General features: G+C 36.7%; 2 protein-coding genes across 2 annotated transcripts; both read left to right on the top strand.

Moving 5' to 3' along the window:
- Window positions 1-410: 410 nt before the first annotated feature.
- On the top strand, window positions 411-4,260 carry LOC139728766 (echinoidin-like). The gene is made up of 2 exons (XM_071639706.1): window positions 411-668; window positions 4,027-4,260. Exons 1-2 carry the CDS (start codon window positions 411-413, stop codon window positions 4,258-4,260), a joined length of 492 nt encoding a protein of 163 aa, XP_071495807.1.
- An 11,539-nt stretch (window positions 4,261-15,799) lies between these two features.
- On the top strand, window positions 15,800-21,941 carry LOC139728768 (C-type lectin mannose-binding isoform-like). Its single transcript, XM_071639707.1, has 2 exons — window positions 15,800-16,054; window positions 21,714-21,941. Exons 1-2 carry the CDS (start codon window positions 15,800-15,802, stop codon window positions 21,939-21,941), a joined length of 483 nt encoding a protein of 160 aa, XP_071495808.1.
- Window positions 21,942-22,729: the final 788 nt, after the last annotated feature.

A 22,729-nucleotide genomic window follows, 5' to 3' on the forward strand; every position in this document is an offset into this window, starting at 1 on the left:
AACTTCTGCATTATCATCGTGTGATTTTCATCGTGATCGTCTGTTATTACGAACGATAACAATTAATTCGAGTATCAACATTACCATTAATTATAAAATATGTCTGTATATTATAAGACAAACGGATACAAAAAAAAAACAAACAAAAAACAGGTGGATCCCCTCTCATTCCTTATCTCTTGAGGTGAGGTGTCTTTTTTTTTTAGTTAACAGATGGGTGTTTGATTGCCCGTATTTTTTTGTTGTTCTTGTTTTCTGATGGGAGAAGTTTTTCGCCAATCATGACGTGTACTGGGTAATATCCTGTATTTCTTTTATTCTAATTAGATTAGTACTTCAAATTTTCCCTCGGTTGTAACATTCATTCTACAGAAGAAAGCTGTCTAAAGAAGCTTCTCGAATCCTGAACCATGAAGCTGACGATTGCTTTTCTCGTGGTCCTGGCGTCCTACATGGCCAGTGGTGGCCAGGCGTGTGGGTGCTGTCCGGAGTACTGGACTGGGTTTCATGGCTCCTGCTATCGGCTCTTCTTAGCGAGGAAAAACTTTCAGGAAGCGGAGAACCACTGCGTCGAACTCGGTGGTCATTTGACGTCGGTGCTGAGCGAGGCGGAAAACACTTTCCTGTACAATTACTGGCGAAACACGATTTCAACTCCTACAGGGGATGTAAGTTGTTATAATTATATAACATTATTTTCTTTTCAACAGTATAGATTATGAATGGAAGGGACTGCTTCGAGAATTTCAGAGAAATTGATTGGAACAGGTGAAGAGCACAAAAAACAAAACAAAAAACCCCCCAAAAATATCCCACACAAATATATGGAGCTGCCTAAGAGACTCCTATTCAACAGAGATTTTCTCATCTCTTCTATTGATTTCGGCCACCCACCGTAGTGTATCGGATTGCAGTCCGATGAATCCGATCTGTGTTGGTCGACTATCGGGTCAGTGTCAGACATGTCGGGCGGTGATCGAATGGGGCAAGATCGTCTGATTAGGATCACGTGAGACATGTCTAACAGTCTCCTATTATGATTGTGTAGTTCGCGATGAGCTTAACAGCATGACTGATTCGATTGTGTCTCTTAATTTTTTCTGAACTTACAGTTCCTGGCAGCAAAAACATAATTAAAGGTGTAGTATACAGACCTCCACGCGCGAATATTAAATCAGTCTTAGATTATCTCTCGGATTTGCTTAAAAACACTTTATTTGATAAAATGGTTTCATAATGGGTAATTGCAATAATACACTTATTATAACAAAATGATATCTCGCAAGATTTTTTTTTTTTGGATATCTAAAGGCAGTAAATTAAAAATAATTGGCATTAAATTGATGGAAAAAGAAAAGTGTCATTTTGTATAGCGTGCATAAACGGTACAAACTAAGTATGTGAATCATCTGGTATTCAATTCATGATTTTAAATGATCACATACCAACCGCTTCCTCTGTACCCTCGCCATAGACCACTTACCTCGACGTCCTCGGCTCATCGACGGGCCGTATTGTTGACTATACAAAATGTGAAAAGTATTCATAATAAAACTGCTTCAAGAATAAACCGCCTACAGTTATGGTATGATGTTATGCACATGACAAAACAGGAATTCAGGGTATCTGGAAGGCTCTGGAAGTCCCAAGTGTATCACTCCCAAATGTAATATTAACGCTAAATGTTATATCGATCCTAAATGTATAATATCCACCCTAATACATTTTAACCGTAAATGTAATAACCGGAGACCATCCTAAATGTAATATCAACCCTAAAGTTATGATTTTTAATCCTATATGTAATATTCACCCTTAATTTTATAATTTTTAACCCTAAAGGTAACATCCACCCTTAATGCAGGGCTCGACACTAACGGTGGCCCGCTGGCCCGGGGCCACCAAAAATGAAAGTCGGGCCACCAAATTTCAAAAAAGGGCAAATTTGGTGGTCCGCCTCGGGCCACCAAAAGTTGTTGAAAAGTATGTCAATAAATTCGTAACTTTTTGCGCCGGAAATTAGCAGTTAAATTTGTTTAAAGGACGGATGAAAAGGACTGAATGAGTGCCTGAGAGTGAGTGTTGCAAGTTTGTTGAAGTTTATTTATGAGTAGATATGTCCAACTTCTTATTCTTATTATCATAAAACTTAAATATTTGACTCATTAAAAAAAAAAGGACTTTTAACGTTTTTTATTGTTGTTTTTTCGGGACACCAAATTTTTCTCTCGGGCAACCAAAAAATGGAAATTTGGGATTTTGGTGGCCCCATCGGGCCACCAAACAAAAAAGTTAGTGTCGAGCCATGCTTAATGTAATACATTTTAACGCTAAATGTAATAACGACCCTAAACATAATACAACTCAACCCTAAATGTAATAACAACCCTGAATGTAATATTTTTTTTTCACGCTAAATGTAATAACCAGAGACAATATCACCCTAAATGTTGGAACCGGAGACAACCCTAAATGTAATACAAGTCAACCCTCAATGTAATAACAACTCTAAGTGTAATATACATCCTAGATGTAATACATCTTAACGCTAAATATAATGTAGGTTTTATTTCCATTACATTTATCAAAAAATCACACAAACATTTTGTTTTTCCGATCGTCATTCTCTGTTTATGATTGTTTACAGTTTTGGTTATGATGAAAAAAAAATGCTTTGCAAGGAAAATCTGAATATAAGTGATATTGCAAGAAAAAAAAAACACACACACATGCCTAGTGATGAAACGGGATGATAGATAGAGCGAGTAGGCTTAGAAAATTAGAAATTAGAAAGATTTACAAAGATTTCGCAAACAACTCTTTATGAACCATAATCATCGATATCGTGTTTCAATAACGAAATATCTGTCCCACATTGACAGAGCAGCAAATCACTGTCCGAAATATTAGCCTCTTGTTCACTAGTGCTCACTTTGTGTTACGTTTTATTGAAAAAAAAAGAATAGAAATAATCTGATTGAGTTGAATTGAATTGAACATCATTTTTGGACTTGAAATCATTGTTAATAAACTGCCTGGACACTAGTTTACATTGGTTCCTATAGTGCGATCGTTCTCAGTGCGATTTTGGTCGTAACAGTGACGTTTACGAAAATCTTACTGCTATAATCTGCGTTTACACCATGTTCCCGCAACCACGGTAGCCACGTTACAGGCCATGCACCGTATACAAAACGGGATGGACGTGAAACAACGCGGTGGGACGTTATACAGGCAAATGTGGCAGGTCGTGATTGCTGTGGATGCCGTGTCAGGTTTTTAAACTGGCAGTCCCGGTGCTAATGAGGAATCTTGGAGTGAACGCATCGAAACATAATAGAAACGTAATAGGCCGTAACAAAACTTGGAGGCGGTCCGTAGCGGGACACGACGCAAAAACATTGATAGTTTAGCCTGACCAGACGCCGTGAGAACAGCGTCTGATACCTATTGACAGATTGAATGTACACCGGGGCGAGGACTGGAACGAACAAGACTAGAATGTGAAGGGGGAGAAACAGGAGAATGCCTCATCTGCCGACGCCGCACTACGGGCAAACGGGGCTTCCGTGGCCGCCGGGAACATGGCGTAAATGCAGCTTTTACATTGTGTGTGAATTTCGAACGACACCAGCGTATAAAACTTGGTGTATATTCCGTTGATATTTGAGCCATTTAGTGTAAAATATTTCTCCAACTAACATTACATATCGGTTCGAAAATTGATGATTCTACATCAGAACACGTAGCAAGTTTCCTTCTTAATATCAAAGCAGTTGAAAATTCAAAACATCAACTCAACTGATGTTCAGTTTTGAACTTTCATTAGAAGTGCATGTCCCAAGGGTCCCTATAAGATAGGGACCATGTAGGCGTGACTCGTATATAGTGAGGGTTTTAGACGTGGATTTCAGTGGTTTATAGCGATTACAATTATGATTTTCAATTGCATTGATCTTTCGGAGCTATTGTCTGCTGGTCATGACCAACAACAGACTATCCTAATTTGAATACACATTCATTTAGGGGTTCTGGATTGGTTACAACGACATCAGAACCGAAGGGACGTGGGTCTGGAGCGATCATTCCACTCCTAGAGCTCCGTATACCAACTGGCGCCAGAGACAGCCTGACAACTATCGGGGAAGCCAGGATTGCGGCAAAATGTGGTACACTGGGACCACTTCGGACACAGCCAGAGACTGGGACGATGGCTCGTGTGGAGCTGTGAGAGAATACATCTGCAAGCTGACCTATTGATCTGGAGCAAACTTCATTGTAACGTTATGTATCAGTTATTGATAGCAATTTACGCAAATACAAGGAAACCTACAAGAAATTAACATGATTTATCATTGAAAAAAAGAAGCTAGTTATTGATAGTGTCAGTAATGGGGCCGCTTATTGTGTTACTTACAGTATTTTTTTTCTAATCCTAATTCTTCCACTCAAAATTTCATTTCATACCTATAAAGTCTGTCATGTCAGTTACTCTAACCAAGACCATATTTCCCTCCTTTATGAAAAAAAAAAATCTCACCCTGAAACTTTTTTTTTCTATTGCACTATAACCATATTCTATAACTTTAATCACAATTCTATAATTCCCTTACTGCCCTTTCAAAAGAAAAAAAAAACTAAACACAGTGAACTGGATTTAATACACATTAAGTAGTTTTCTGACATCGTTTAATTTATCACGATGGATACTCTTTGTGCAACGAGCTTCATAATCCTACATAGTGATCATGTACTAAAATAAAAAAAAACCATCAAAGATATTAAATTCGAGAATTATCATTCAATTGAGCCGTCACTTGTATGTTTATATATTTTCATAATGAATCATAATGAACAATGGTCATTCTCTCAACTGTCCGTGTGTGTGTGCTTTAAATGAATGTGTGTTCATCTTGTCTACTAATTTTTCTTAAGACTGCAGTGTGCAATAATAATGTGCCAATATTCTGTCAGCGGTAGCACGACATACTAACTAAATGACACATAATACACACGGACACACACTTAAACATAATGTAACGTACGTATTATATTATACTTACATACATAATATAATACATATCATGTAGCGTATATATCATATAATATATCATATATATATATATATATATATATATATATACATAATATACACACACACAGAGAGAGAGAGAGAGAGAGAGAGATTACATGACTGTAAAATTTCTTTGAGGGCGCCCCCACAAACGAACTATCTCAAAGTACGATACTTGTAATAGATTATTGCATCACTGATTGCCCTCACAATATTGTACGTGCATTACTATTCCAGGACGAACCACTGCCACGCTTGTTCAAGATTCACGTTTCAAGTTTATTCTCCACCTTGATTCAAAGAATATATGAACGTTAGACTTCAAAATGAAATTATGGGCAGAATAAAACAATCGTTGGCATTTAGATTAAAAAATCAAAGCATGTGACTCAGAATGAAAATGAGGCTGAGGAAGGATATAGAAACCTTCGACTTTTTTCTTTTAGAGGCCGACCCCCCTAAATTAGAAAAAAAAAAAAGGAAAGAAGAGAAATGAGCCGTTGAAATATAGTCAGTTTTCAACTACACCGCACCTCTATAAAAGTCCGGGGGGGGGGGGGGCATTTTGCCCCCTACAATCATTGCCACTCCTACGCCCCCTGACCCAATTTCAACCAAATTTGGTGATTTTTTCCTCAAGTACTATTGCAAACATTTTGATACGTAATTTAGCTCTGTCTAATATTGCTGGCTGCCTTCGCAAACTGAAACTGACGACCATGTCCGTCAGTCTTTGCTTGTTTTTCTATTCCAGTTTAAGTAAACAATAATGATAAAGGATGAAATGGGGTTTTCTTTGCTGTAATTTGCCGAAGGACCAACATATGAAATGATTATGGATGTCACCAACACTAAAATGGTGTTCTTATTGCTTCCTTTATTTTTCATGTCCCGTACGGAACAACAATAGATATGATAGAAAGAAGTGACAAAACATTATATTTCGAAAGACTACCATTTCATTTTGTGTCATTTTTTTTTCGCAGAAATTTTGCCTGCTGTATCATGTGTATATCATAATAAATCTGCCAACAAAGCTTTGCAGTATATGTTATGGAATGTAATACCCATTATATACCTCTACCAAACAATACATTGTAAGTCTTCTAAACTCACAAATATTTTGTAGCGAATAGCGCCCTCATCATGTGTTGGTCTTGAGAAATGTCAACCATATAAACAAATGGTGAAGTATGCCTTGATTTCATTTGTGGCAAGTATGAAAATCAATGGTTTTAAATAAAGACCTATACTAGCGTAAAGTAGTTATAAATAAAAAACATGATTTCAGCATATTCAAATTGTATTTCTTTATATTTTGGTGAATACCGCCATCAATTGGTGACCTTGCGAGATTTCAAATGTGGGTCATATTATAGAGTATGAGTTGACCAAACCATGTGCCTAATATGACGATAAATACATCAAGTAGTATAGAAGCTATATATAGGTCACAATGCGTCCCTTCCCCACTTGGGCCTGCATGGAGGGGCCAAGAAAGCTGGGGATTCATAGAGTTAAGAAATGAATTGCAGGATAATTTTTTGTTATTTTTTATTCAACTTCCATATTCAACATTCCATATTCAGGTTTCAATAGTCCATTTGATTTCGGAGTAAAATATGTATAACACAACATTCAATTTTAGACATAATTTTACAAATGTATAAGGACATGTAATAAAATTATGTGTAAATATGAGGAACCTACTAAAAAGCAATGCTTGTAGGATGTAGGTTCAAAATTAGGTTCATAATTAGAAACAAGCACAACATAAAAATAACAAGAACTATACAACATAACAAAAGACAAAACAAAAGCAAAGCAATAATAGAAAAATGTCTTGAGGACCTAACAAACACACAGCTATCGAAGACTTCACTATATGCAATAGTTCTCTATATGCAATAGTTTGAAGTCCATTGCAACTTAGATCTCCTTCTGAATGATGAAAGAGTTGGACTTGAGTCTTTGTTTTTGTTATTCAATATTTTCTTATCTCCTTGGGAATCATAAATGACTCGCTTCATCACAAATTAGATTTGCAGTGTTATCAAGAGTTAAAGTAACCGCCAACTATCTCAGGGAGTGAAAGGTGAGTTTAAAGCAGTGGAGATGGTTAAGCAAGAACTGGAGAGAGAATAATGGCAAATATGTTAAATCGCTTAATTTATCAAATCGTTTCATCTTGGTGTCAAATTCCAATTAAAATAAGACAGGAAAAAAAAATCTGACTGCAACAGGGGGCGTCCTCATCTATTCTGCTTGCCAGAAAACTGAGAAGCTACAGCATAAACTTTATGTACAATTAAGATTCAGGAATGGGGTTTAGATCAGATATTACCTTAACGATTTGTCAACCTACCCGTTTTTTATTATGTTGACAGCCTTGGAAATGATAAAAGAGAGGAGGATATCAGTCACAAAAAACAATCAACAACGCAAAAAAAAAAAATATATATATATATATGATCGGAGTCCCAAGCAAACTAGACGGGTTAGCCACTTGAGAAAGAAGGCCCAAATATGACACCATGTTGAAGGCAAGCGTGGCGAATCCAGATGGGGAGCGCTCCCGGCGCGCCCCTCCTTCGATTTTCGTTGAAATAAAAGAAAAAAGAAAAGAATGTAAAGCTATCATTTCCCCCACTTTCACGGAATTCCTGGATCCGCCCCTGCATGGGCAAGAGTGTAAGTGATTTTCAATTCAGTGATTGAGCTAGTTTGGATCTCCTTTCCCTGAAATTGTTTAGTGTTATGGTACACATCCTGAATCTAAGTTTTATCAGAGGAATGTAATAGGTTATACAAGAAAAAGTGATAGCTCCGTGAAAAGAAGAAGTGGTCAAGGAAAAAACGTCCAAAAATAGTTGAGATGACAAATACAGACAGAGAGAGAGACAGAGAGAGACAGAGAGAGAGACAGAGAGAGAGATAGATAAATATATCTAGAAATGAGGGGGGTTAAAAGACTTTTAATAAGTATTCATATTCTACAACATTGAGTTGTTCAAACAGAGACTGGCATATTAAGTTCAATTATCTGGAGATACAGCCATACACAGCAAAGATTTCGAACAAGAACTTTCGCTGGAGTGTAAAATCTTAAAATATCGCATTATAAAATCAATTGTATTCAACCCGGCAAGGGATGAAGTGGTTTTTCTGTATACATACCCTCAATTCGACTGTCCTCAATTTTGAATCGTATTCCAAGGTTTCCCTTTGAAGCTGTGCCCGGTGCCATGTGCACGGGGATATTGCATGTTACAAAAAGTGTAATACTTATTATTCGACGTACAACAACCACGACAACAGAATCATATTTTTGCCACTCCCATATTATTCTAGTCAATGTTCCAAAACTCTTTTCCACCTTCAAATGACAGGCATCGCTGCTACATTTAATTGATTACGTCAAATAAAGTCAGAAACCAATAATGAAAAAAAAAATGACTGATTGTATCAAATGTTGTGCAGAAACGTTGCGTTATGACACTGGAGCAAAAATATCTGAGACGCAGTACGTGAAAGCTCCATTCGTATTCAAAAGTCCTTCAAAATAGATCATGTTTAACAATAAATTGAGAGTAATTTTTTCTTTGTTTCACGGCGGGGGAGGGGTTGATCATACTGCCATTTGATTAAGCAACTGGATTATAAAGTTCAATTTGTGACAGATCCAAAAGTATAAAAGAATTGTTGTTGAGGCAATCTCTAAGGCAGAGTTTATTCATTTTCGGGGCCCATGTTATGAACTAAAATATCATGCTAACCCTGACATTTTCTAGTTTGTTCCTTACTAAAATTGCATTAGCATTAGTTCCTTTCTTTATTATACACAATCCCTAATCAACATATACCGGGCGTCCCCAAAAAAGCGGAACGGTGGATTTTCAGTACCTTGCGTTCTAAAAGTGATATATTTTTTGACATCATTAGAAAGAGCATCTTCCGCAAAAGACCATGACACCAAAATCATTAAATTTGGTTGAACACTTTTTATTCTACGCCAATTTCTGTAAATACAGTCATTTTCAATTTTTTGCGACTTATGAGATAATAATTTGGGCGCGACACGCGTTCCATACGGTGAATTGTGTAAGCTCGTTGATCCAGGTCAACAAAAGATAACGTTTTCATATTGGGAGCGCGCGCACACACACACACACACACACACACACACACACACACACACACACACACTTTTTTTTCCTGGCCCGTTCCCAATGTGAAAGCTGTATCTTTTGTTGACATGGATCACCGAGCTTACACAATATTCATCGTATGGATCGCGTGTCTCACTCAAATCATTATCTCATAAGTCGCAAAAATCCGGCGAAATTTGACAATGACTGCATTTTCAGAAATTGACATAGAATAAAAAGTATATCCAAATTAACTGATTTTGGTATCATAGTCTTCTGCGGAAGATGCTCTTTCTAACGATGTCAAGAGATATATAACTCTTAGACCGCAAGGTACTGAAAATCTACCGTTCCGCTTTTTTTTTTTGGGACACCCGGTATGTAAAGTTTGATCAATTTAATTATCTCGCAAATTACGAGATACGCATAATTCACAGCGCCATCTACGGAGACTGAAATTCGTGATGTCGCAATGAACGACTCGCCCTGTTTGCAACGAGAAAATCCAGGATTATCTTGAGAATCCTGAATCCTGGTAAATCCAAAGCGATAAATATAGGCACGGAGGTCAGTAATTTACTCCTTTCTAAAGTATTTGTTGAAAATATGTTTCTAAAGATGTATAAATTTGGCTATCATTTGTGCAATGTTACCGTAGTCAGTGACAGAATGTGTACCGCAGAATGCGTGTGTGCTTCGCTTGACCGAAGTACCGAAGTACGCTTATGTACATTGTACATTACAGAAATTTAGGTTCAGTGTAAGAACACGATTATGCAACAAGCACTTGCAGTTTTGGTTGGTAAAACCTAGATAGTTGAAAGTTTCTTCTTCAATAGGAGAACACGTTTGTGTATGTATGAAAGTTGAATGTCAAATGAATCAGGCTCAAGGTCAAGCCAAAGTCACATACAGCTATTTGTTTAGATTGTACATGTCAAGGCTGCCAAGTAAAACAGCACTGAAAGTACTGTAACTAAACTTGAGAAGAATTATGAAGGCTGTAATGAAGTTTGGTCTTCAAAGGCAATTTATGGTGCTGTTACAGGTTTATTTTATTTTTATAACATTTTCAGCTGCCAATGCTGAAACATTTGGTGCTACCCTTACTTGGCAACTCTGATTCCTAAATCATGAATATTCATCTATGTAAAAAGAGACAAGTAATATTGACTTATTGGTATCTCGAGTGAAAGATGCGTGCCATGATTTAGTATAAAGGATTACCATATGAAGGTTAATAAGAAACTTGTTCAAACAAAGGACGTAAAGGATTGCGACAGTTTAAAGGGCTCATTCAAGTCATACTGATATGAGTTAAATCGGGACAAGAAATTCCCATTCATTCATCAATATCGGTGTCACTGATAATGATAGAGTTTTCTGAGAGAAAGTAAAGGTTTACTATGGAAACGATATAGATAGAGTTGAGGTTCGAGTCAGATAAATGCGAACAAGACACACAAGTAAAGAATCAGATACTGAGTGTTAATTTATAAGATGCATTTATTGGTACAAACAGCGCCTTATCTTTCTATGCATACACATGAAATGAGCCATTCATTTATGCCAGTATGTTAACACAGGTATTAATTAGATTGTATATGCCTTTGTTTATATCATTCTCTGTTACAGTTTTCACGGAGTGAAATGGATTGGAGTGAGTTGCGACGAAAGAAGACAAGATTAAATTACGACACTCCCGTAGAAACCCGAGTCCGAGTGATTTATCATTCTCGTACATTCTCGTATCGATCTCGTACAAGCAGGCACACGGTATATACATACTTTTTTTTGGGGATAAAATAAATTCAACTGACAGCACTAGATGGCGTGCTCACTAATAATCTGCCTACCAGTTGACGTGTGACAGTATTACGCAGTGTGCCTCTATTTGAAATTTACGGTTTTCTTTATACCGAAGTATTATCCTCTGATATCAACTAAAAATAACACAAGAAATTGGGTCCCTTTACGCTTAAATCAGGAAGGACCTTGCAATTGGTCAGCTTGCCCTCTTTATTTATTTGACAACCTTGGATATAAATCAAAATAGGTGGATATCATCCCCCCCCCCCCCCGAAAAACTAATAAGTCATGATTACAGCAGTCTGGTTTCCAGACCCTTTGCAAACTGGACTCCGCTGCGACGAAGTCGCCGCCTTTGCCGAAAGGACAAAACCACCTTAAACTATGCTAGTTTCCGACGTTGATGGCGTCAATATCCTGAATAGCGAAATAGCATGGGCAGAGGGTCTGGAAGCCAGACTAGTGTGGTTGGGGGTGGTTGCTCCGGTGTTATGCTTGGGTGGGGTGGGTATGACTGGTAAGTTATGCGTATGTGTGTGTGTGTGGGGGGGGGGGGAGGGGGCTACTTGGTATGTGTTGTGTATGATTTGTAGGTGCGGACCCTAAACGAGCACTCCAATTAGATATCAATCAAACTAAAAAGAAAGTCTAATCACATAAATCTTCAGCAGCAGGCAGGAGCAAAAGTCTACTGTGGCAATTAAAATGCCTTCAAAGTGTATAAGCACGTGCTTAGAGTTCACAGCGGCGTTGATTTCAAAATAGTATGGGTGTGTCAATTGCAACGGTGAGGCGGGCTAGGAGAGAGAGAGAGAGAGACCGAGAGAAAAGGCATACGAAGGAGGTACCCTCCCTGACTGTTATCTGTCTTTGTTCATTTTTCCCCACTGCAGTCATTTTCTTCCATCCGTCTTAGCTTCAACTTCCATTTCACTATTATTTGTCCCAGAATAAGTTTGCCATGCTTTGTGCATGAGCGAATACTAGAGTAATTTCGACATACCGTAAATAATATCTCAATCGTAAGTTGATTTTAGCACCTTGAACTGCCATATGCATTCCACAAATACATAGTATTTATAAATAAGCACCAACAAACGCTAAAACAAAATCAATCATCGTAATGCACATAAACCACCTCAACTCAACACACATTCTTCCATAATATGCAATACACACACACACACACACACACACACACACACACACACACACACACACCCAATTATCATATGCGCGCCCACATACACATTTCCTTGAAACCTCACCGTGACTTTTTACAGGGCTTGTTTGCGTGGATGTAGCCATGTAAGTTATGTGTTGGTATTTCAATGACTATGTCAAGAATGATATTACCCCCCAAAATGTGCTTCGAGGGCGGGCGACAATTTGTGCCGTCAGCCCTCTGCACAAATTGTCGCCAGACGACAAGTTGCGCAGGGGCAACAATTTGTGTCGTCAGCTCCACGCGCAATTTGTCGCCTGTTTCAAAGGGCGACAATTTGTGTCGCAACACACGTGGGTTTGGAGCATTCATTCAACTCCTAGAGCTCCGTGTACCGTAGGCTGCGTTCACATAGAAGTACACGGTATTCGGTATTCGGTATTCTCGGTATTCTCTATTCTCTATTCGCTATTCGAGCACCGAGTACACCATCACCCGCACTGTCAACTCACCATCCCATGCAGTGAGGATTTCTTCCTCCTACATCCCAGCAAATCTTATTAACAATTTCTAAACTGCATCAGAATGTCAGTCTACATGCTTATTTTTGCTAAAGGGCAAATCCAGACCAAAATTGCCATTATTTCATAAACGAGAGACGGTATACGCTGCAAGAAAATCGAACAAGTTCGATTCCCACTTTGCTATACTATTCGCAGCTATTCGGGTACTTTCGAATAGTGCCCTCTTATGTGAACCGGTGTGAGGAAATCCTATCGTTCGATTCAAGCTATTCGCGTGCCCTCGAAAACGAGCCCCGAATACCCGAATAGTATACTTCTATGTGAACGCAGCCTAAAGGAGGCCAGGATTGCGGCAGAATGTTGTATACCGGACCCACTGCGGACACAGCCAGGGACTGCATGGGACGATTGCTCGTGTGGAGTTCGGGTAGACTACATCTGCAAGACGAACACGCAGCTATTGAAGAGATCACATTATGCAATAGTTTGAAATCCATTGCAACTCATATTTCTTTCTTAATGATGAAAGAATTGAACTTTGTTTTAATTCTTTTTTTTTAGACCAACAAATCTCATATCTCCTTGGGAATGTATAATCATTGATAAAACCATGTAGCTCCATAATAAAACGGAGCAAATTGGTCTCGCTACTGTACAAATTCAAAGTTTCGTACTTATAGATTTGCAATGTTTTTAAGAGCAAAGTAACTGCCAAGTATAGGTTCAGGGAGTGAAAGATAATTTGGAAGCAGTGGAGATGGCTAAGCAAGAATAGGAGAGGAACAATGACAAAACAGTTAAATCGTCTCATCCTAGTGTCAAGTTCTAATTGTGAAAAAAAAATCCTGACAGTAGCAGGAGGCGTCCTCACCGATACAAGAAAATGGAGATGTGACAGCATGATTTATGAACATATGGTTATTGAAGGGAAGACAAACCCTGGCTTTTTGGCTCGCTGGTAGTGTTCATAGTATGCTTACTGACACGTTTATGGTGTCTGGCCTCCTGTGAATAAATATTAGTAAAGTTATTCAACATTTTCAAGACCATCGTCGTCTGCTTCTTTGCCACACTGGAGTTAAGAATTAACGATTTCTCAACCTAAAATAGCGCCATCCATTATTTTGACAGCCTTGAAAGTAAAGAAAAGAGGTTGAAATCAATTCAATGTTTTATTTCATTTTTTTCGACAAAAAAGATATGAACATCAATTTTTTGATAACAGAAATTAAGGTGCGTAAAGTATAACATGAAAGAATGTATGTACACTGATTGTACCACCTTATAATAATTACACACTATCATATAATTCAAGTGATTAGAAGTAATTATACAGTATGCGAAATTTGAAAAATGGAGGGACCCACTAAGAAGACAAAGCTTGTAGATTGTGGGCCCCTCAGAGGAAAAACAATAACAACAACCCCCTCAAAACAACAACAACAACAAAAATCATCAGAGTCTCAAACAAACTGGAAGGACTAGCCATTTGAGAAAGAAGGCTATCATATTATGAAACCTTGGGACACCGGAGCCGTCTTGAGGGCAAGCGGATCATGTATTAAGATTAAGTGATTTTCAAAGTTTTAATCTCCTTTCCTTGAGACTTTTTTTTTGTTATTGTTGTGGTAACATCCTGAATGTAAGAATCTTAGTAGGAATATGAAAGGCTATAGACGAGAAAGTGATAGCTTGGAGTAAACAAAAATTTGTCAAGGAAAAGCGTCTATAAGAATAGTTGAGACGACAAAAATAGAGAAAGAGAGACAGAGGGAGAGATAAAGAGTTGGAGTTTTAATCTCCTTTCCTTGAGACTTTTTTTTTTGTTATTGTTGTGGTAACATCCTGAATGTAAGAATCTTAGTAGGAATATGAAAGGCTATAGACGAGAAAGTGATAGCTTGGAGTAAACAAAAATTTGTCAAGGAAAAGCGTCTATAAGAATAGTTGAGACGACAAATATAGAGAAAGAGAGACAGAGGGAGAGATAAAGAGTTGGAGAGAATGGGATGATGAAATGGACGCTGGAGGGGTGTGGCTTCCATGGTCTGTTTGGAACAAATTTGTATAAAAATTGAAAACTATCCAGTGTTTCATATCTTTCCATATTCCACTGACCCTTCTGAACGGCTGTCTTCCGAGTTTTCGTGAGTATTGATACTTGATTGCCATGATCGGAAGAATTGTGGATTTTGTTGAATTTTGTTGCAATCGTCGAGTGCACTTTGAGTTTAATATATGTTTAATATCTGCACATTATTTAGGATTTAACAGGGGAGGTGACAGTACACAGTGTCCAGATACCCTTTTTCCTTTCTTTCAGTCTGAGTTAACTGAAAACTGTTACAAATCTGCAGGCCTACAAACGATCTTTTGAAACAGACGTTTTGACGATGCATTTATGAGAGCATTGTAATGTCTCAGTTCTGTTCATATCATGTTATTATGCTCCTGCCTTGTCACGTTGGCTTTGTCAACTATGGAGAAGCAAACTTAAATTTTCCTACAAATGAGAAGGAAGACTCATAAAGGTTGCATGGTTATAATAATCATTAAACATTTTGTAGCGATTTTTTTTTCTGTAACGTTTCTGACTGGTGTGAAAGAACGATAGCCATCACCAAAATAAACCCTTCCTTCCAATATATGTGATCGTTTCATAAAAGACGAGATTTCCTTTAGGGATAATTACTACTATGTAAAATGTTCTTCTTTATTTTTTATCTTAATTTCGGCATTATCATGGTGTAATTTTCACCGTGATCGTCTGTTATTTCGAACGACGACGGTAATGTGTGAAAGACCATTACTGATAACATAATGTATTCCTATTAAGATCGAAAGATAAACGGATAAAGAAAACATATCCCTCCCCTTCTCATTATCTGCCTTGGGTGTCTTTTCTAGTTGACAGTGGGGTGTTTGATTGCTTGTATTTTAAGAAGATTAAACGACAAGCACATGTACTTGGCAATTGCATATATACGTCTTTTATTCTAATTGGATTAGCAATTATCCCTCTGTTGTAATATTCGTCCTATACAGAAGAAAGCTAATTAGCTTCTCGAATCCTGAGACCATGAAGCTTACCATTGCTTTTCTCGTGGTCTTGGCCTCCTACATGGCCGTCGGCGGTCAGGCGTGTGGGTGCTGCCCGGAGTACTGGACTGGGTTCTACGGCTCCTGCTATCGGCTCTTCTTAGCGAAGAAAAACTTTCAGGATGCGGAGAACCACTGTGTCCGTCTTGGTGGTCATTTGACGTCGGTGCTGAGTGAAGCGGAAAACACTTTCCTCTACAATTACTGGCGAAACACGGTTGCAACTACTGGAGACGTAAGCCTTACATGGAGTACATTACAAATCCGAATAGTGCCAGTACAAAACGCCAGTTCGTAGTTCTGCTTTGCTCATGGACAGAAAAAAAAAAATGTCACTGATTTTAAATCTTAGCAAGAAAATTGGTTTTAAAATTTACTAAAATACGCATCTGTGAAACCAATACGTAATGATCACTGTTGTCACCTCTGAAAATGCTACTTACCAGTATGCCTATGTATCGACCTCACAGCAAGAAAGCTTGATATCTAGATAGGGTACATGCAGGTAATATGAGACTATTAAGCTCATTTGCATAATTGGCATGAAGATGCATAAAGAGAAACCCATCAAACTTTGTTTTGGGGAATTAGCAACTATTCATCCTTCCTTTTATATAGCATTTGCACCAATCAAATATTTTTGTTGACAGTTAATATGCAAATTATGACATCATCGCAGAAGTCTCATATTACCTGCATGTGCAGGTAATATGAGACTGTGCATGGTAGACATTGTGTCAATGTTAAAATGACAATCTTATGTCTTAAATTCATGATTTTTTTTCTATTGGTGTTGTTTGACTATCTAATTTTAATAGATATCATATGAATATTATCTAAAACTGAGACAAATAACACAATTTTAAGCCAAAAATTGATTTTAAGCATGAAACGCCATTTTCCGTGTGTTTGTACACAAATCTCAGAAATTCTCAAATTTGACGCCGACATGAGATTTCATTACCGACATGAGATTATTACGCAAAGGTCTTTTACTTTTATTTTTACAAAATTGGTATCAAATGTTGCACAAAAGTTCAAAGAAAAAAAGATAATCCTGATCGGCATTTTATTATTATTTTATCATTCTTATTTGTTTGTTTTTTTGCAACTGAGCTAGGCCTGGCCTAGCTCAGTTGCAAAAAGAAAATTGATAAAAAATAATAAAAACCGTGGAAATATCACACAAAACGTTGAGACCCCAGTCTTTTATGTTTAAAACTATGAAAATTGTGAATTCATATGTTTGAAGTAATCGTGTACAGTATCTAACACATATAAAATAACACTTAAACTGAAGATTATAGCAAACCAAATTAATTGTGGCATTAATTTGGAAGCACCCTATCTAAAGTACACAAATATTGCTTTACATACATGTTCATACAGCTGTGTGTTGTACTTTGTGATACATTTTTTTTATACTTTGAATATAAAAAACTCAGAGAAGAAAATGAGGTATTTTGATGTTGGCTTCTATCTAATTGGGCAAGTCACTTGAAATGAGAGATGTCAATAAAACCTGTCCGCCATATTGACGTCTCATATTACCTGCAGCTTGTTGGGTCTTGTTGGTCCTCTTTGAAGCCATACAACACATATTTAGTACAGTATATAGACCAAAACACACTTTCTTTGGTTAAACCATTCAATGAGCTTCCGTAAAATGTAAAGAATTGATTTCACACACAATAACTTTACTTACACCAGTGTAATTGGTGAAATGCCAAATCTTATATCAAGGCTAAAAAATACTGTAATTTTTACATATCTTTTCAGTATTTGGTGATATTCTCACCAAACTTTCAGTCAGCGAGCAGGAAAATCATCAAGAACTAAGCACAGTGATGATATAAAACTACAGATGGCGCTATATGCATTTTGGAAGTGGTTCAGGTGGAGTAATAAGGGTTTTTAAGTCACGCGTGCCATATTACCTGCAGTCTCATATTACCTGCATGTACCCTATATAATTTATTATGATATATTTTGTTTCTACGTTATGCTTATGCATCATGTCACTAATGAAAACGAGTGAACTGCCAAACTGAATGAGAGGGGAAAAAATGAAAGACCATTCGTACTAATGAGCACATGAGCTGATCACGAATATACAGTTGCTAACTCTTTCAGTGTTTCCCAGCAGCCGTTAGTTTAAAGGTCCATAATTGTGACACAGAAAATCTCGCATATGTCAACATCACATAAGTTGAAAAAAAGTCCCTATACTCTCCCCGTTATTCGCTATACATATTTTTTTTTTTTGTGTAAATTTGTCATCTTGCAAGTCGAGATGATTTCCTTGTCCCATCTTCTGTTGCACGATACCTGTAGCAGCAACCAAGTAGAGCAATATTTCAGGGGCAGCAGTACTTTTTATCTTGTTTTCTGGCAGAAATTCATTGCCATATTTTGGAAACCTCACTTGAACAAAAAACAACAACAACGGTGGTTTTAAGAAAGCTGGGGATCGAATGTTTGCTTACCCTGGCTCCTTTTAGGGTCAGATCCATATAATCACCTGATGCCGCCCAGGTTTTTGCAAAACTCTTCAAAGTTCCCAAATAGTGACAAACAAGTGGCATGGTTGCTAATCTTAAAAAAAAACAAACAAACAAACAAAAGAAACGCACACAAAAAACAACAACCTATCGATCTGTCTTTCACACCGGAGCGAACGTTGGCAATATTGCTGTTTAAAGGGGCCCTGAAATCCAAATGCATGTTGATCTGTGTTGATTTATAATACCCTCAACATCACTTTTGCGGTGAAACGAATATCTATATAAAAACATTCCATATATTTTTAATGATTTTTTCTACTATTTTTCTACAGATTACTAGGGAACGCCCACAAAAAATCCTTCCAAACAAATCAATATTCATATTCTTGAGATGACATCATCTGTCAATCATTGCTAAAGTGCTGAAATGTTTAACAAAAGACATTAGAATGCACCTTCCCCTCGACTCAGCATAACTTGCATTTTCCCTCGCCATGTCTTTTGTTAGTCACATTAATATGACAGAAACATGCAAGTTATGCTGAGTCGAGGGGAAGGTGCATTCCAAGGTCTTTTTAAAAACATTTCAGTACTTTTGCAAAGATTCACAAGGCTTTTTCACATCAGCTCGATAAAAAATCCAAGCTCGAGATATTTTTCGCAGAAAATAGTCAGCAAAATAGCGCGCTATTTCGAAACATCGGGCTGATGTGAAAACGCTTACACATAAGGTCATCTCAAGAATATTGGTTTGAAAGTATTTTTTTGTTGGGGGGGGGGCGTTCCTAAGTAATCTGAAGAAAAATAGAAGAAAAAATGGTTAAAAATACATTGTATATGGAATGTTTCCAGATATTCGTTTCACCGCAAAAGTGATGTTGAGGGTATCATGACTCAACACAAATCAACATGCATTTGGATTTCAGGGCCCTTTTAAACTACCACAGTGCCAGAGTGCTCCCAAAATCAACAAGTACAACCCGGGGAGGGTTTTTGTTTTCAAAAATTCAAAAAAATTCACCAAAACCAACTTGTAAATATATGATTTGCTTGGCAAAATCTAGATGTTCTAACATATAATTATAATTCTTTCTAAAACCTTTGGCATACTTGAGAGTAAAGAAATTGGCATTTAATTATTAGCATCATTTTTACCCCCTTTTTAAAAGACTGGAACAAACTTAGCCATTTTCATATTGTCGGATACAGCACCAGTCGAAAAAGAAAGATAAAAGATGTGGACAAGGAGATCAACGACATAAACAATAAAATTTTTCAGTAAACGGTTATTAATTCCATCAAAACCAGAACTTTTCTTATCATAAAAATCACATACAATTTTGAAAAGTTCTTCTCTATGAGTTGATACAAAAAAAAATGAATTGGGGTAAGACGGACCTAAGAAGTCTTTGAATGTTATTTGCGTCGGTTGAACATTCCGCGCTAAATTTGCTCCAACTGAAGAGAAATACTCATTAAAAATTTCAGATACATCAATTGACTTCTCACTGATGACCCATTTAATTTTTGAAACTTTAGAAGTATTTTCAATATATTCATAACACCTTTAATAACTTTTCGTGTATTCCTCATATCATGCTTGAATAACTCAAGTTAATTTGTATGATATTTCTTCTTTTTTTTTTTGGTATTCGAAGAACATTTGTAAGAATATTCGTATAATTAACATATTTCAATCTATTTTGCTCAGTAGGGTTATGCTTATACCTGTAAACTTTTTTTCTCTTAATCGATGTTAGAATTGATTTTGTAATGCGATAAAAGTCTCGGAATTTTTATCCTTTTCTTTAATCTAACGTATTGGAATATGAATACCTAAATTCATGTTGAATATTTGCACAAAATTATTAAATGATAAAGTGGGATCTTCTGTTTGACAAGCAGAAGCCCAATCAACATTTTCTAGACTATCTTGAAAATTCTTGACATTCCTTCATAAATGAAATATACGTTTACCTAAATAATTTTCGGAATTATTTGATCTATTCTTCATAACAGAAGTTACACATATTGGATAATGATCGGGTATATCTGATAACATAATATCACCTGATTCCGGAAGAGAAATTCTTTTAGTAAAAATATTGTCAATGAAAGTGGCACTAAAATAATATAGACGGACATTAATAATTTAATAAATTCTTGTGATATATTCAAAGAGTTGTATTTCATCAAACCAATTTTGAAATCTGCATTTAAGTACGAATCTTTATTTGCAAATATTGGATCATTTAATAAATCGTGCAAATAAAACATGAACTCATTGACGCTTGAATTTGGACGTCTGTATATAACATAAATCAAATATTCCATTTGGGATTATAAGCTCTATGAAAAATGACTTAAATGTATTACTCATACAATTATGTCTTTTATGAACTGAATAATTACATTTCTTTCATCATTATTCAATAAATTAAAATGTAAATTTAGGGTTTGAGCCATAACGAAAGGAAAAAACACTATAGTCTATGTCACTGGTGAGAGTTTGATAAACAAAGATATAGACCTGATAGGAGACACAACAAAGGAACAACAATTTGACGAGACAAGACATGTAGCAAAGTAGTCAATATGACTGTAGAACAGTGGCAAAGAAAGCCGAAGGAGTACACATCAGGTGCTCGCCATGCCTTTTGTTAGTAACATTAATTTCACAGAAACATGCAAGTTTAATACGCTGAGTCGAGAGGAAGCTGCATTCCAAGGTCTTTTGTTAAACATTTCCCAAGTAATCTGAAGAAAAATAGAAGAAAAAAAATCGTAAAAAATATATGGAATGTTTCCAGATCATCAACAAGTACAACCCGGGGAAGGTATATTTTTTTCAAAAATTCAAAATGTGACATTTCTGAAGAAACTTTCATTATACAGACCGAAGAGAAAAGAAAAACCAGAATTTCAATAATTTTAGCAGGATCCATACCATTTTTTTTTAATGGGAGATGATGCATGATATCTTAGACCGATCTTCCAAATGTTGTTAACCATCCACGAAATATGTGATGTAATTACAAGGGCGCCAAAATAACAGCTGACTACTAAGTATGTCGTCCCAATGAGTTGAGCCACCATTCCAGGCATGTTAATTAGGCAAGTAGCTGGGCAAAACCAGTGTACATATACATGTGAGCAGGTGCTCGTAATTTGCCAGAGAATCATAACAGCATAAAAATGTGGACAAACAGCAGTTCAAGTGCATGAAGCATATATAGCTAGATAAACAGTAAATGTTGGGATTGGCTAATATGTCAGGTCGGTGAACCTGATTAATTGCAAAAGAATCAATTGCATTGCTCTTTCTTACCTAATGTTTGCTGATCGTGATCAACTAACAGACTATGTTTGTGAAAAAAAAAATCATTTTAGGGCTTCTGGATTGGTTACAACGACATCAGGAGTGAAGGCACGTGGGTTTGGAACGATCAATCAACAACTCCGTATACCAACTGGCGCCGTGGCCAGCCGGACAACGGTGGGGGATACCAGGATTGCGCCAAAGTGTGGTACACCGGGTCCTATTCGGACAGAGCAAGAGATTGGGATGATGGCTCGTGTACAATTCAGAGAGAATACATCTGCAAGGTGACCTTTTGATCTGAAGCAACTTCTGGCGACATGTATCAGTTATTAATAGCAATTAACGCAAACAAAAAGAAACTGACCGGAAATGAATATGAATGTTATAAAAAAAAAACCTATAGTAGTTATTGACAGTGTCAATACCATGAATGCTGGTCCTGCCTACTGTTCTATCTAATCCATATACATGTATATATATATATATATATATATATATAAGTAACAAAGCTGCAACAAAGTTCATGCTGTATTCACCAACGGTTTATTTCTTCACACTGAAGAAATAAACCGTTGGTGAATACAGCATGAACTTTGTTGCAGCTTTGTTACTTATCTTTTTATCTTGCCAACACGTGGACTACCTTATCAACATATATATATATATATATATATATATATATATATATACATTATCTGCATTTCACCAGCACTGTAAACATTATTGTAACTTTCATGAACAGTTCTATAAATCCCTTGCTGCGGCTACTAAACAAAGTAAACTGGATTAAATGCACATTAATATATGTATATGTTTCCGACATCGTTCGATATCTGGCTATAAGTTTGAACTTAAAACGATGGGTTCTCTTGAGTTCGTTATGCAACGAGCTTCAAAATCTTCCATAGTGATCATGTACTAAAAATCACTCAAAGATATTAAATTTCAGAAGCATCAAGATCTGAGCTGTCACTTGTGTGTTTGTTATACTTTCGTAGTATTTTGGTCATCTCCCCAATTGTCATAATGTGTATTTTAAATGAATGTAAGTTCATCTTGTCTACCATCTTTCTTTTTTCTCCAG

Source organism: Diadema antillarum, unplaced genomic scaffold, assembly GCF_040938485.1.
Source record: "Diadema antillarum isolate AM-2024a unplaced genomic scaffold, OU_Dant_1.0 seq00000197_RagTag, whole genome shotgun sequence".
Classification (NCBI taxonomy): domain Eukaryota; kingdom Metazoa; phylum Echinodermata; class Echinoidea; order Diadematoida; family Diadematidae; genus Diadema; species Diadema antillarum.

Coding starts and splice junctions, on each gene's coding strand:
- LOC139728766 (XM_071639706.1), top strand. CDS start 411: ATGAAGCTGACGATTGCTTTTCTCGTGGTCCTGGCGTCCTACATGGCC. Junction 669..4,026: donor TTTCAACTCCTACAGGGGAT/GTAAGTTGTTAT, acceptor ACATTCATTTAG/GGGTTCTGGATTGGTTACAA.
- LOC139728768 (XM_071639707.1), top strand. CDS start 15,800: ATGAAGCTTACCATTGCTTTTCTCGTGGTCTTGGCCTCCTACATGGCC. Junction 16,055..21,713: donor CGGTTGCAACTACTGGAGAC/GTAAGCCTTACA, acceptor AAATCATTTTAG/GGCTTCTGGATTGGTTACAA.